At 54.4% G+C, this 15,387-nt stretch overlaps 2 protein-coding genes across 3 annotated transcripts in view; both read left to right on the top strand.

The window, feature by feature from the left end:
* LOC118497666 (carcinoembryonic antigen-related cell adhesion molecule 21-like) overlaps positions 1-15,387 on the top strand; it is an 834,765-nt gene that overhangs the window by 69,005 nt on the left and 750,373 nt on the right. The gene's annotated exons all lie outside the window — the stretch shown is intronic.
* LOC118497667 (carcinoembryonic antigen-related cell adhesion molecule 1-like) overlaps positions 14,070-15,387 on the top strand; it is a 746,496-nt gene continuing 745,178 nt past the window's right edge. For both annotated transcript variants that reach the window (XM_036012848.1, XM_036012847.1), the window contains exon 1: positions 14,070-14,218. In XM_036012848.1, coding sequence (XP_035868741.1) covers positions 14,155-14,218 — 64 coding nt within the window. In that variant the 5' untranslated portion in view covers positions 14,070-14,154. The remainder of the gene's footprint in view (positions 14,219-15,387) is intronic.

Raw genomic sequence — 15,387 nt, 5'->3', positions numbered from 1 at the left:
GGGAGGAGTCACTGCTGGAAAAGTCAGCAGACTCAGCAGTTATAGGGAACTGAAATACAGAGGAAAGGAAAGGAAAGGGGAAGAAGGGGACAGGGGAGACAAGAATGAGGGGAGGGAGAGGAGGATCCTGGGCACAAACCCCACCCCAGCCCACGTAACCCAGGAAGTGATCTTGACACAGGAGGAGGCTCAGCACTCGGGGAGGAGGGACGCAGATCCCACATAGCAGAACTGCAGTGCCTGTGAGCAATTCTGGATCCAAGCTCATCTCAGAGAGGGAGAGACAAAGCAGCCAGCAGATGCCATGGAGGCCCCCTCAGCCCCTGCCCACAGAGGACTCAGCTTGTGGAAGGAGCTCCTACTGGCTGGTGAGGCAGCAGAGTTACCTGGGGGTGGATGGGGGGATCAGAGGCAGAGAGTGGCTGGGGACTCCTGGGGAGCTCAGGGCTCTCAGGTTCAGAGGGGCTCCAGTAATGGTGGCCATGCTGCTGACCTTGACCATGGGAGACACACTCACACACACTCACATACACTCAGCCACACCCACAAACACACACGCACACATACAGAACAAGGCTGAGAGATGAACAGATTGCTCAGGACCTAGGGCCTGATTTTTCCCTCCCAACACGTACACCCAAATATCAGTGAATTTCTCTCTTTCCTCCTAGTCTCACTGTTAAGCTTCTGGAGCCCGCCCACCACTGCCCGACTCACTGTTGAGTCAATCAATGCTGCTGAAGGGGAGGATGTGCTTCTCCTTGCCCACAGTCTGCCTGAGAATCTTGTCAGCTATTCCTGGTACAGAGGGGAAAGGGTAGACAGCAAACATCAAATTGCATCATATATAATAACACTTGCAAGAATTCTACCCGGGCCTGCACACAGTGGTCGAGAGACAATATATTCCAATGGAGCCCTGCTGTTCCAGAAGGTCACCCTGAATGACACAGGATACTACACCGTACACACTGTAAGGAATGATTTTCAGACTGAAGTAGCAACTGGACAGCTCCATGTGTACAGTGAGTGATTGCTCCCTGACCTCTGGGTATTGGGTGGGGCGAATTCTACTCACACACAGGTCTCACACCCTGGACTCAGCCTCCCTCCCCCTCTGCTTCACGTCCCAGGGTGGGTTGGGCATTTAGAGCAGGACAGACCCAATGGAGACAAACTTCCACAGATCAGAGTTCCCTCCCCACATTCCAGCCCTGCACACATTCATTGCACAGAGAAAGACCAGTCTGATGGGAGTGACTCAGCAGAGGGAAACCAAACTCAGTCCAGCTCCCTGGACCCTCCACATGACCTTGATCCTGAGAAAGACCCTGCAGGGCTCAGTCAGTGCCTGGACTGAGGGTCCCCCAAATCCTCACAGAGAAGCTCAGCCCAGGAGCCCCTCCCCAGACCCCTGTCCCAAACATGCTGACTCCAGGGACCCTGGGCAGCCTGTGTCAGGGTGGGTTTGGCTGTCTGGGAAGCTCCATGCCCAAGGCTCCTGAGCTGGTCACCAGCCAGGGCTCAGCCCCAAGATCCACATTAGGGCAGCAATGGAGCCTCATCCTTCACCTGAGACAATGTGTGCAGGGCACAGGTAGACAAGCTCCAGAACCATTGGCTGAATGCCCTGGAGGACACAGGAGACTCCAGTGGATGGTCAGCATCCCCAGGGAGGAGCAGGAAGTGTGTTCCTGACAGCTGCTCCTCCACCAGGAACCAGCCCAGGGATTCGCTGCCTTTGAGGCACATACTGGGACTTGTCACTTGTATGGGCAGTTCCTCTGTACTTAGTTTTGGTCAAGTATTTAGGAACGTTTTCGAGTTAATTCATAGACAACATTTATAATCAGGAGTCCATTAATCATATACCAGATTTTTATTCAGGGAAACTGAGGCACAGTGTGATGCATTCATTGGATCAGGGTCACACAAAGCGTGAGCAGCAGATCAGACACAGCTAGTGGTTGTCCTTGTACAGCCACAGCCCTATTCGCTCCTGTCCCTGGGGTCTTCTTAGGTGTCTGTGGAGACCGAGATCAGTCATCCGTTCAGGTCCTTTCTTCTTAGGCGTCCTTGCTCAAGGTAGATTTTTTGGTCTTTGAAGTGATAGCATATAGATAATTAATTAATTTTTACTCAACAACCAAATTATCTGCAGTGACAATCAGACTCAGTGCTAGGGATTCCCAGGCCTCCCCCTCAGGTAGCTGATCCACACCTCCCTGCCCTGGACTTGAAATCCCTTCTTTGCTTCCTGATGTGTTGCTGTCACTCCCACTGGATGTGAAGGGAAGGACTTTCCCTCTCACTCCTCACTTCACACCTGCAACCAGCTCAGGGACCAGCACTCAATGGCTTTTTCATGGAAGAGAGAAAGAATGATGCTGAATAAAAAAATGAATGAATGAATGAATGGTTCATAATCTCTACAGAGACTGGAACCTGGATGCAGAGCCCTAAGAGGTTTTGGTCACATCTATTCCTTGTCTCTCTAGGAGCTGAGACCCACGTACCATCCCTCTGACCACCTGCCCCAGAAGCCCCCTCAGGAGCCAAGTCCCACAGTGACTATGGGGCTATTCAGCCATGGGAGAGTTTCCTGTGCTGCACAGGTCCTGCGGGCTCTTGGTTCTAGAGTTTTTGTTTGTTTGTTTGTTTTACACTCAACTGAGGACATGCTGATTGATTTTGGAGACAGAGGGACCAGAGGGAGAGAAAGTGGAAGGGAAACATCAATCAGTTGCCTTTTTCACACACCACAACCAGGGACTGAACCCACAATGTAGGCATGTGCCCGACTGGGAATCAAACCCACAGCCTTGCAGTTTCCGAGAGGATATTCCAACCTATCCTAAAGGGCCAGGGTCCTGGAGTTCTTAAACTCACCTGTAACCCCCACTGCTCATTACCAAGGACATTTCTGGCTCTCTCTGCTCCTTCCAAGCCTCTCATCTGCCTCCTCCTTCACTCCAGCCCCACTGCCCTGCTCTGCTCTGCTTCCTCCACCCTGCAGACTCCCTAGATTCTCCTGTTAACACCTGTGTCCAGTCCACCCTCCTGGGCAACAGGAAAGGACACACAAGTCAGTCTGAGCAGCAGCCCCGGCTCCACAAGGAGCCAGGTTCCCAGGTCACCAAGAGAAAGAGCCTCTGCTGTGCCCCATCCAGGGCTCCTTCCCTCCCTCATGCCAAGAACAGGAACAGGCCACCTGACAGGGACATGTAGCCCATTGATCTACTCTCTGTGTGACTCAGCCAGGGAGTCAAGGGCAGAAGGACAGGCCTCAGTCCCCAAAAGCTCATGGGATCACTTCACCCCTGACTTGTGACTCACATCCATGTGGTGTGAAGCTCTCATTCCTCCCAGGGACCTGGAGACATCCCCAAGGTGGGCTGGTGACCCTGCACCATCTGACTGGTTCACTGCCTGTGTCACACATGTGTCCTCACGATGGCACCTTTGCCATGGGGTGGGACCCTCTCACACAGGGAGGTGCACCAGCCTCTGTCCTTTCTCTTAGACGCTGTCCAACTTGAATGAATTTGATCAAAGCTCAGTTCTGTTTCCTGGGTTAGATGGGGGCTCCTCTCACTAGCCTGACTGTCCACGCAAACTGGTGACAGGGACCTTCTTCCTACAGGTACTAACATGACATGAATCTTTTCTACCAGTTTGGTGTCATCCCTCCCTTTATACAACAGAGATGCCAACCCGTGCCCTCTGGTCACTCTGTCCCCTTAGCAGGACTCACAGCCTCTCTCTCCCCAGGGAGGCACTGACTTCACACTCATTATAGCATCTTCCTTTGGTCACAGTGTGTCCTGGTTGGACTCAGAACTTGGTCTGTGACCTTCAAAGTACTCTCTAGACAGAGAGATTCCTCCAGAGACTGGCCTTAGATCTTTGGGGCATTAATATGATTTTCATATATTCTTTCATAATTTAACTCAAATTTCTGTCTCATAATGCCAAACACAGTTTGCTGTGTCCATGGCCACAGGATGGAGATAACATTCAGCTGTTTTCTAAACACCAGACCAACCTCCACCCCAGAGCTCAGTGCCGATGGTCCAGGAGGCACTCACCAGTCACTGTGATGGTCCTGCAGGACCATCATAGTCCCATGGTCCCATAAGGGCCATATTTTTATCAAGTTCCACCTCCCCACTTCCCACAAGTCCCCTCTTCTGTAGTTGCTGTCGTCTGAGTGTTTGAGGAAGGGTCCTGCCCGCTGCAGTGGGAAAGAGGATGCTAAAGACTGAGGACAGAGAACCTGGTTCTGCTGCCTAAGCCAGCTCTGGGTCCCTCACCCTTGTCTCAATCATTCCTGGGCTCTGCTCTACCCTTTCTGGGGTCACTGTCTCATGTCAGTCACCAATAAACTCCCGGGTACACAGCCCACCTCATGGTCCTCCAGCCTTAGACAAGAACTGACCACCAGACTTTCTTCTGACCTCCTGTGTATGCTTTCTGCTCAAAGTGCCAGCCAAAGTGACCCCTTCAGCCTGAATGTTCTCTGTGAGTAACTTCCGTTCCTGCCTATTCCAGGCTGCCGCCCAAATCCAAACATCAGAGGCCAAGATACAACTATCCCTGTCACGAATACACAGACCCTCACCCAGGACACCAAGGGTGGCCATGACTCCCTGTCCCAGAAAAACCCGGGCAGGTGCAGCCCTGAGCCAAGACTAGGATGGGATAGGCGGCCCCTGTCTTGAAAGGCTCGCAGTCAACACCCTGTGGTGGGACAACAGGTTAATGTCTCAGACTCAGCTCAGTGAACACAGGGGTTGTGTTGGGACCTTTCACAACGAGGATGGGGCCCAGCTCAGAGGGACACTGGGGCCCTTAACAGGCCAGGAGCTTCCCCTTCCCTCTGATGACATCCTGTGTGGCTTTGCTCTGTTTGCTCCAGATGGCCCGGATGCCCCCTCCATTTCCCCCTCAGACTCCCATTACCCACCAGGGGCAAACCTCAACCTCTCCTGCCATGCAGCCTCTAACCCACCTGCACAGTATTCTTGCCTTATTAATGGAGACCCCAGCCACCCACATGGGAGCTCTTTATCCCCAGCATCACTGCAAATGACAGTGGGTCCTATACCTGCATCGCCCATAACTCTGTCACTGGCTATAACAGGACCACAGTCAGGACCATCACAGTGTCTGGTAAGTGCCTCCTGGACCATCGGCACTGAGCTCTGGGATGGAGGTTGGTTTGGTTTTTAGAAAACAGCTGAATGTTATCTCCATCCTGTGGCCATGGACTTAGCAAATCACAAATCCTTCCCCTGAGCCCTCCCCCACATCTCTGTATTCTCTCTCCTCCCCTTGCTCTTCTGATTGCTCATGGCAGAGCTGGGGTCCAGTCTTGGAAATGAGGAAGGGGGTTCTCTCAGCCCCACAAAAGTACCACATAGTAGAGGGGGTTCCACAGAAGGGGAAACACAAGGGGCCTCATGGTCAAGTTGCTTTTTCTGTCACTAACACATTCCTTCTCTCACCTCCTTCTTTTCTGTGACCCACTCCATGTCATATAGAGAACATACGAGACTTTGAGTCAAGCTCACCTCTTTCTCCCCAAATGAAAGGGTGAAACCCGCTCCAAGGAGGGTGAGCAGGACAGACCCTTGCTCTCTTCTCTGTTCCAAGCTCACCTGGTGCCTGACACTGCTGACCCCTGTGCTGGGACAGGGCCCTGGAGGAGTTGCATGGGTGGCCTGTCCTCAATCGGGCCAAAACGTGCGACTATAGAGCTTCCCTCCAGCAAGGCTGCATGGAAACAGCCACAGTGTAGGCACCTCTGAACCGTGTCCTGACTCTGAGGTCACCATCTGTGTAACACTGTGTGACATCAACATGTATGATGTTCCAGAGGAGGGCAGTGAGCAATGGTGCTTACCTGACAGATGGGTAGATTCCTCCATGAAGTCCCTTCATGGGACAAAAGGAGCAGTGCCACAAAGCTTGTAGTTTACAGAGAAAACTGAGAGCCCCAGCCTTTGTTAAACTGTGACTGCTTCTCTCTAGAGGTTTCTCTTCTCTGTCGTATTCACTCCATGGGCCAGGAAGTAAAAGTCCTCTTCACACTGAGAAAGCCTTTGGATTGGAATTTATTGAGGTCCTAAGGTCAGGAAGACTGGCTGGGCTGTTCTCATTGTCCTCTAAATTATTTAACAAACAGGAAAAGCCTTCCCTTGTCTAGGTCAAGCCATCATACAGAGAGAGGGTTTGATCACATAGAAAGTCTGACAAAACTACAGGAAAGAGTCACAGGAAAGTCGATGGGTGAAAAATTCCACCTGATGCTGAGATGTGGGACACATGGGCTGAGAAAAGCCTTCTGGTGCTCATTCTACAGGGGTGCAGGGGGACAGGTCACAGACATCCTGGGGTGATCTCATATCAAAGGGAGAGATACAGCCCTCTCCTCATATATTGTCACCTGAACAAAGACACTGGTCCTCCCTCAGAGGTCAGGGCCATCCTCTGGTGACCATATCAGAGCTCCCTGGGGACTGTGACTGGCTGAGACTCTGAGAAAGGAGCCCACTCTCAGTCAGTGTCCTTCTCGTTTCTCCACAGAGCCTGTGCAGAAGCCCTCCATCCGAGCCAGGAGCACCACCATCACAGAGCAAATGGACACCATAGTCCTGACCTGCCTCACAAATGACACTGGGGTCTCCATCTGGTGGTTCTTCAATGACAAGAGACTCCTACTCACAAAGAGGACAAAGCTGTCTCGGGACAACAGCACCCTCACCATAGAGCCCGTCTTCATGTGGTACGATGCCGGGGTTTATCAGTGTGAGGTCTCCAACCCCGGCAGCACCAGCAAAAGTGAACCCCTCAGATTGCGTATACAATGTAAGTGACCCTTGACCTCTCCCACCTGCCCCTCCATGTATCTCACAGGCAGGGGAATGAGGTGGAGAAAGCCTTTAGGAATGGGGAACCCAGTGAAAGTCTATAGAACAACAAGAGGAAGAACCCAGATTAGACTGATCTCATCCTAGTCTGGGTTCTATGTGCACGAGCTGGCTGACCTCGGGCTGACTTTCACCCACCTGAGCCTCAGTTTCCTCGTCTATAAACTGGAATAAAACAGCTGGATTGTAGGACAGTTGTGAGGATGTTTACTATGAGATTTAGTGAGATTAAAGCCCTTAGGCTCACTCACAGGCAGAGCTCAGTCAGTGCTGTCAGATGTTATTTGTATGAACATTGTTGTCATCAGCTGTCAGTCCAGCAGAACTGGGTGAAAATGTTGTTTACATTCACCTCATCTGTGACCTCCAGTGGTTTTTAAGCACTTCCCATCTATATTCTGTCCATGCTCCATGAGGGTGACACCCACCCTTCGTGGGAATGGAAGGACCAGATAACGGACAGGGATTCCCACCCTTCCTGGGCCACTGAACACAGTTGGTGCATCCTCACCACGAATCAGCACTGAGTGGACAGGTCAGGGCCTGCTCTCTAAGATGGTCATCAGGGCTGGAGAAGAGGAAACAGAGGGAAGGGACACAAGGGGAGAGGGGAGAGGAGTCAGGAGGACAGTGAACAGGACAAGGGAGTGGCAGGTGTGAGAGCATGTGCACAGTTAGAGCCGGTGGAAGATTCCAGAGTATGAAATGAGAGGATGCAACCATGGGCAGGGGATCAAATGAGACCTTGACCCTCCCACGAAGTCAAACCATCAAGGAGGTTCCTGTCCGGGGTCCTCAGTGCCCTTCCTGGTCACGACCTCTCCATCCCCATCTGCCTACAACCCTTTCCCTGTGGACCCAGGACCGCCATGGTTTCTAAAGGCCTTTTTTCACAAAGACAGTAGAATGACAACACTCCAAAACCACACACAGATGGGGACAGCTTCTTTCTTTCTAAGAAGGCCTCCCCACTGCAAGGCCCCTTGTGGTTTTCCCTGAATGGACTTGGGCTTCAACTCTCCCTTCTTCCCTTCTCCTTTCAACAGTGTATGACGACACTGGCTACCACGTATGGACCATTGCTGGCATCGTGATTGGGGTCCTCGTTCTGGTGGCTCTGGGGACCTCCCTGGGGTGTTTCCTGTACCACAGGAGATCTAGAAGGTAAGATGGCATTTCCTTCACCCTAATCCTGCCCACCCCAGGCTGACACACTGCTGACCCCCACTGATCCCAGGCCAGGAGGATGGAGGCCCCTCCCTGATGCTGGGCTGGCTCTCTGTGGTCTCCCAACTTCCCCATGGACATTCCTAACTCCCTCCCTCCAGCCCCTCCTGCACCAGCTGCTGACCAGGGCAGTTTCCTCAACAGCTTCCTCATCTATAAATGAGTCACAACCAAGGAACTGTCCCTCCAGGATGGTCCCAGTTCGCTCCTCACACCTGCATGGAGCTGGCAGGGAGTAAGTGCTCAGTGAGGCACCTGCTGCTGTTTCTCTAAATCCGCCCACCCTGTGAGGGGAATCTGCTGCCCCAGGATCTGAAGGGCGTCCTGGCTGAGGTCACACAGCTGAGGGTAGCAGAGCCTGCGCAGACCGGGTGGGCTCAGGAGCCCCCACATAGCCCAGTTGGGAACCACAACCCTGATGTGTGAGACAGGGGACCTGGACAGGACAGCAGACCCTGTGCTGTGCTTTTGGCCTCCAGTGCAGGCAGATGGAGACAGAGGACAGGCCCCTGTCACAGTTCAGCTCTTGGGCCTGAGGGGCGGGTCTGGCCCCAGCAGGTACCACATCCATCCAGAGGCAGCAGGCACCAGGCCCCCCGTGTCCTGCACAAGCTGCTGGCCCTGCTTCCCTCTGTGGCCTTGACCTTCCCACAAAGTCAGACCCTCAGAGTGGTTCCTGTCCTGGGTCTTCAGTCCCTTCTTCATTAACTGCCTGTCGAACCTGACCTACCTGTCGGTCCTTCCCCTCTGGGCCCAGCTCAGCCATGGATTCTTTAGGCCTTGCCTCAGTTTCCCTCTCCTGGGACCTCCCCTTCCAAAACAGTGGAGAGAGGTCCCCACCCTCTGATGGAAATGGAGACCCTCCTTCTCCCCTTTTGTGACACCAAAGCTCTCCCTCCTCCCCTCACCAGTAAGTCTGACCTCTCCTAGGTCCAGTGAACCATGAGGCCTCACAGAGCACCGACCCCCAGCACCCACCCCTGGTGAGTGTCTGTTCAGCATGGGAGAGGCTGGACACCTGACCTTCCCATAGTGTCCTCTCCTGCCTGTCCCCCTCGGGCTCTGACCCCTCCCTGGGCTTCATGGTGGGGCTCTCAACAATCTCTCAGCACAAGGGACCCTGATCACCTGTCACCCCTGACCTGTAGGGCTGTGTCATGTGTCACCACCTCCCTCACTGAACCTGAAAATGGCCAGGGGGTCTGTTTCTGGGAGATGCTCTGTCACCCCTGGTTGTCTGGGAGTCAAAGACCCACCCCCTCCAGGACGATGGGTGAAGCATCCTCACCTGTAGGTGCTAACACTTGTCTCTGCTCCCAGGCCAGGGTCCCTCTGGAGCCTCCACCTCCCCGGTGAGTCTGTCCCCTCCCCATCTCTCCACCCAGGCCCCCGGCTGTGCAGGCTCAGGGCAGGGGCACCATCCAAACTCTCCATGCAGCACAGACCCCATCCCCAGAGCAGCCAGCATAAGGCCCACCCCACCCTGTCAGGGAGCGGGCACCCACGTCAAGGACAGACCCCCACCCAGTCCTGAGTCTGCCCTGGTTCCCTGGGGCAGCCTGAGGGGAACCCTGGGGTCCAGCATGGGGCGGAACAAGCACTGAGAGCACCAGACAGGGTTCCCAGGTTAACAAGGGCAAGGGGGGTGCAGCGTGGACTGAAACTGGGGTGCAGGGTGACAGGTAGGTGTGGGGACAGCTGCTCAGGAGGCAGAGCTGTCACTCCTGTGCACAAATGGCCTCCCACCCTGTCCCCTGATGCCCTCTCTCTGCCCCCTGCACAGGGCCCCCTCCCCGGGACCAGGACAGCCGGCCCCATCTACGAGGTGAGTGTGGGTGATGAGCGTTCTGTCCTGCAGGTCACAGGGGCCCAGGACCTGCCCCCAGCCCAAGCCTGGCTGTGCTCCATGTTTGGGAAATGGCAGCATAATGTGCAAACTGAGGGTGGGGAGAGGGAGGTGCCCAGGGACAGGCACCCCCAGCACAGGCAGGCCCAGGTGAACCTGGGAAACGCTGCACTTGTTCTGAGGGGGCTGCAGGGCTCAGGGGCCTCTCCTTCCCTCACAGGACTTGCTGCACCCGAGCACAGACGTGTACTGCCGCATCAGCCCCAGAGCCGACGACGGGGCCTCCTAGTTCCTCCTGGTCCTGTTCCTCCAGGGCTGTGGGGAGGGACAGCCTGAGACCCACACGGGGGGCGGGGGGTGGGGGGGGGGGCGGTCGGGACCTGCAGCTGGAGCCAGAGAACCAGCCCTGAGCCAGGAGGATATTCAGGGACCTGGGGCCGAGGTGGGGGTACCTCCCAATTCCTAACGTCCTGACAGGCTACCCTGACCCTGATGGACCACCTATGTGATCCGAATAAAGGGGACCTTCCTCTCGTTTCCTTTTTCTATGAGAAGGAACACCCTCTAGTACAAATTCACCTGAAACTCTGGGTCGTCCTCTCCAGGGTCATGTAGGGAAAACATCTCTAAGGTACCCCAGGCCCCTTATTCCGTTTACTGGGAGAGGCAAGAGGGTGTGGTGTGGAAATGAGGTGGGAGGTGCCTGCTAAAGCAGAAGCCCTGTGCAAGCCCTGCCCGTGTTGCATGGTTTGTTGCAACAATGTCCCAATGTGCCAGGGAGATGGGTCCAATCTCCGGTTGGCACACATACAGGAATCAACCAAGCAATGCATGGATGGGTGGAAGAAGAAATCGATGTTTCTATCTATCTACATATCTATCTACCTATCTGTCTATCTCTCTCCCTCCCTTCCTCTCTCTCTCAAATCAGCCAATAAAAAATAAAATAGAAGAATCACAGACATGAGAGGAACTGCAACCAACCAGGAGAGCCCTGGGCTGTCCTCACACGGCCCCGGGGACCAGGCCATAAATACTTCCCAGGGTTTGTCCCTTTGCACCTGTGTCCTGTGTCTCAGGAGCACCCAAAAGGGGTCATCTCATGTTCTCACAAAGATGAGCAACAATCCTTCTGTGGGGTCATGGACTGCACCCATGGGTAGGGCATATTCCTATGCACAGCCCCTTCTGAGTCTCCCAGAGTCCTGTGTCCTTCCTCCTTTCTTGCCTGGACCTGAGTTCTGTCCATGAGTTTGTGCTTTCACCCAAAGGCCAGCCCTCAGGTCATCTTCACATCTGGGGGACACAGACAGAGGCTGTCAGAATAGCCAAGGTGGAGAGGACCCAGGACTCCTGCCCTGAGCAGCCACACCTTGGCCTGTCCATGACCTCAGCCCCCACTTCCCATCAGCCCCCTCTCTCCTACTGCACCTGGATCTCACTGACACAGCGTCCTTTCCACAACTGAGCGTCCAGCTGTTGCACGCACAAACTTTCACCCAGGACCCCATGGAGATGGGACCAAATGTCTCCGCCTGCATCTGACCCAGCTCCTCCCACACTCACCTCATCTACAGCCTCCTCTGCACACCTGGGCCTGCAGCTCTCAGTCCTTCCCTGAGGGCTCAGGATGGGTGCTGTTCCCATATAGGTCCACTCAGGTCAGTGTGCCCATGTTCACACAACAAAGCTGGCCCAACACAGAGACGCAGAATCAAAGGTCAACAGGACATTCCTATTGCCAGAGCATCATCTGTCATGAGATGAGACAGAGTAACAAACCATCGAAGGTTCGCATCACAATGGAGCTCTGACCCTCTCCCTGACCCAGTGCACACAAGCTTGGGTTAGACAAGGTGATGCCTCTTGCAGGTTTCCTGCAGCTGCTGCAGCCAATCACCACACACTTCGTGGAGTCACACAGCACAACTCACAGTGTGGACGTGGTTGGTTTTTTCTGGAGGTTCTTCCTGGTGTCCTCACCTTTTCAAACTGTTAGAGGCACCTGCATTGTGGGGTTTGTGGCCCCGCCTCCATCTTCAGAGCCAGCAGTACAGCATGTTGAAGCCCCTGGGCTCTGCTGCCCCCACCACACCTCCCTCTGGGTCTCTGCCTCTCCTGCCTCCTCTGTCCCTTATGAGGACAGGACCCTTGTGATTTCCATACGCCCAATGATGAACAATGTTAAATTCCCAATCACATGATCTTTCATCTGTAAGTTTCTCTTATCAAGCAACATATTCACAGATTCTAGGAATGAGGATGTGGACTTTAGAGGCCCTTGTTCTGTCTACCACCCCTCTCCAGACTGAGTCCATCATCTTCCTCCACCATGAACTGCCTGTGGGCAGCCTGGACTTGGTCCTGCTGACTCTGAGGTCAGTTCCTGCAGTGACATCCACAACACCCTCCTGCCTCCAAGGGAGGGAGGCAGTGGCCCTTCCACACAGCCAGCAGGCCCCTCCACCTCTTCCTGTCAGTAAAGCTCCTTGTGAACAATGAAAACAAAGCAGACACAGCTCCCAGCTCCCAGCACACAAGCCCTGGTTGCGTGTCCTCAGCACCACAGATGGGATCTCGGGATGCTGCTCCCTGGGGCTGCAGCAGGGTGGACGCCATGAGAAGGGACTGTGGGAAGGCCACTTGTTCCTATTCCACATGAGAAAGACACAACCAGGGGGATGTTATCACCGGGAAAACCTGACTCTGTTCCAGTTTATGAATCATGACCCTATTGTAAGTGGCTGTACATCAGTTCTTGGCACTGCCCACACACGGCCGACTGCTGCACTCAGGAGGGATCTCTCAGAGGGTGACCGTGCTCCAGCCTCAAGGAATCTCCCTGCCCCTGAGGGCCAGGCCACTGTCTTGCCTACAACACAGAGGGGATGTTCCCAGAAAAGTCTTCATATCCTCCCAGCACACTAGGTGCTGCCCTTCTCTCTCCCTCAGGATTATCACTCACTAGTCCCTCCTGTAGCTGCTGACTAAGTGCCTGGCTCCCTGCTCCAAGGATTCAACTCACTCAGGCCTGTCTCCGTGGTGACCCCAGGTCAAGCCCAGTGCTGGCACAGAGGAAATGCTCAGGGAGTGCTCACAGGGATGGAAGGAAATCAATGAAGCAGAAACTGAAGACCAGATGGACGGGACACTGGAAGACACACAGACACTGGCACCATTGATGGCTCTCCCCTGCACCTCAGTTCTGGACCCTCAGGAAGTCAGGAGGACAGGTGTGCACAGGTGTGAGGGACGAGTTCCTTCAGGACCAGGACACTGACCACACCCACCCTCACCTCTCAGCTGTGAGCAGCTCCACTCCCTGCTGTGGGCCCTCCTGGCACCACCTGGTCTTCTCACACAGGGTCCTGAACAGGCCCAGAACCCCTGATCCAGATCCAGGGTGATGTCAGCACCAGGCAGGACTGAGCCCCCTGACTGTAGAGGGAGTTAGGACCAGTGCCCCACAGACCAGCTGACCCTCCCCCACAACCTCTCCTCCCAGGACACACAGAGTCACACTTCATAACTCTAGGGACCACTCCTGCTAGGACCCCCAGGTCCTGACCATCTGTCCCTGGAAGCTAAGCCCAGGCTAGACCCCAGGGAGATAGGAGGGGGTCCCTCTCCCCAGTCCTCACCCACTTGACCCCTTCTCTCCCCAGTGTCATCTCTGTGACCTTCCTGCTGAGAGGATAACCCAATGTCCCCAGAGCATGAGAGAAGGTGGGGAAGACCCAGTGCCCAGCTGGGTTTCTGTGTCACAAACCAATACAGTCACTTGCTTTTGGGGACCCTGTGGCTGTCTGTGTTGTGCTGAGAGACCCAAAACCAGGACACAACAGAGGTCAACACCAGAGTGAGTGAGAGACAGTCTCTCAGGATATGGGTCCCCATCAACCTTGTCAATGAATGTGGGCAACAGGAAGGAGGGGAGAGGAGAGGCAGAACTGGGGGAAGGAGAAGGAGGTACTAGGCACAGTCCCTCACCCCCCAGTTTACTGACTGCCTGGGTGCTCCTTCCCTGGAAGATCTACCCACAGGGAGGAGGGACAGCAGCTCTAACCCATCTAAACAGTGGGGCCCCTGAGCACTTCTGGAATCCAAGCTCCTGTCACAGAGGGAGGGACACAGCAGGCAGCAGACACCATGGAATCCCCCTCAGTCCCTGCCCACAGAGGGCACGTCCCCTGGCAGGGGCTCCTGCTGGCCAGTAAGCAGGGCCAATCCCTGGGTGTGGACGGGAGGATGGGGACAGAGACTAACTGGGTCCCCTGGGGAGGACAGTGCTCTGAGAGGGGACAGAGGGCTTCTGTTTGGACCTGAGGGGAGAGGACAGGGGAGCAGAGTAGGATAGGGGAGGGGGCTCAGCAACAGGGAAATCTCATGACCTGGAAGAGTGAGGGGAAGTAAAACCTCTATTACAGGAGGATTTACAAGTTTGTCATCACTGAGCAGTGATTTCTGAAAACAGGTGATAAAAGGAATAATTTACATCAGTGTGATACCAGAAAAACTTAACCAGAGACAGTAAACTTTCTTTATCACCATCAGAAATAAGCAGGTACACCCCAGGAGGGTCATTCAGGGTGCTGAGACCACTCACTCATTGCCCCACAGGTGCTTGCAGCCTGTCCCAGGCACTGGGGGTGCAACAGGGTCAAACAAGCCCCTGCCCACATGGTGCTCATGTTCTGTGGGGAGGAGACAGACAAGGAAAGATCTAGGTGTGAGGTCAGGTACCCACAGGTGCCACCAAAGCCAAAGAGCCAGCACAGGTCAGAAAGTGAAGACAGGGTCTCCAGAAAAAGTGGTCAAGAGAGAAGTCTTTCAAGGATGCCCCTGAGTGTCTGCAGGGGTCTGAGGGCAGTGAGTGGGTAGCCAGGTAGACACCTGTGGAAGAGCACTGGAAACAGAGGAAGCAGTGGGTTCAGAGATGCTGAAGTAATGGTGGCAGTGCTGCTGAACTTGGCCATGGGAGACACACTCACACACACACACACAGAACAAGGCTGAGATGAAAAGATTTGCTCAGGACCAAGGGCTTCATCTTTCCCTCCCAATACATAGACCCAAATATTGATCAATTTTTCCTTCCCTCCTAGTCTCATTGTTAACCTTCTGGAGCCTGCCCAGCACTGCCCAGCTCACTATTCATTCAGTGCCACCCAATGCTGCTGAAGGGGAGGGTGTGCTTCTCCTTGTCCACAGTGTGCCTGAAAATTGCAGACTATGCCTGGTACAGGAGGAAAGTGTGTAGGACAACCCCTTCTGCATCACGTCCCAGGGTGGGGCTGAGCATTTAGTGCAGGACACACACAGTGGAGACAAACTTCCTAAGATCAGAGTTCCCTCCCCAGATTCCAGCCCTGCACATACTCA

This window comes from Phyllostomus discolor, chromosome 12, assembly GCF_004126475.2.
Source record: "Phyllostomus discolor isolate MPI-MPIP mPhyDis1 chromosome 12, mPhyDis1.pri.v3, whole genome shotgun sequence".
Lineage (NCBI taxonomy): Eukaryota > Metazoa > Chordata > Mammalia > Chiroptera > Phyllostomidae > Phyllostomus > Phyllostomus discolor.
This window is presented reverse-complemented; position numbering and strand designations above follow the sequence as displayed.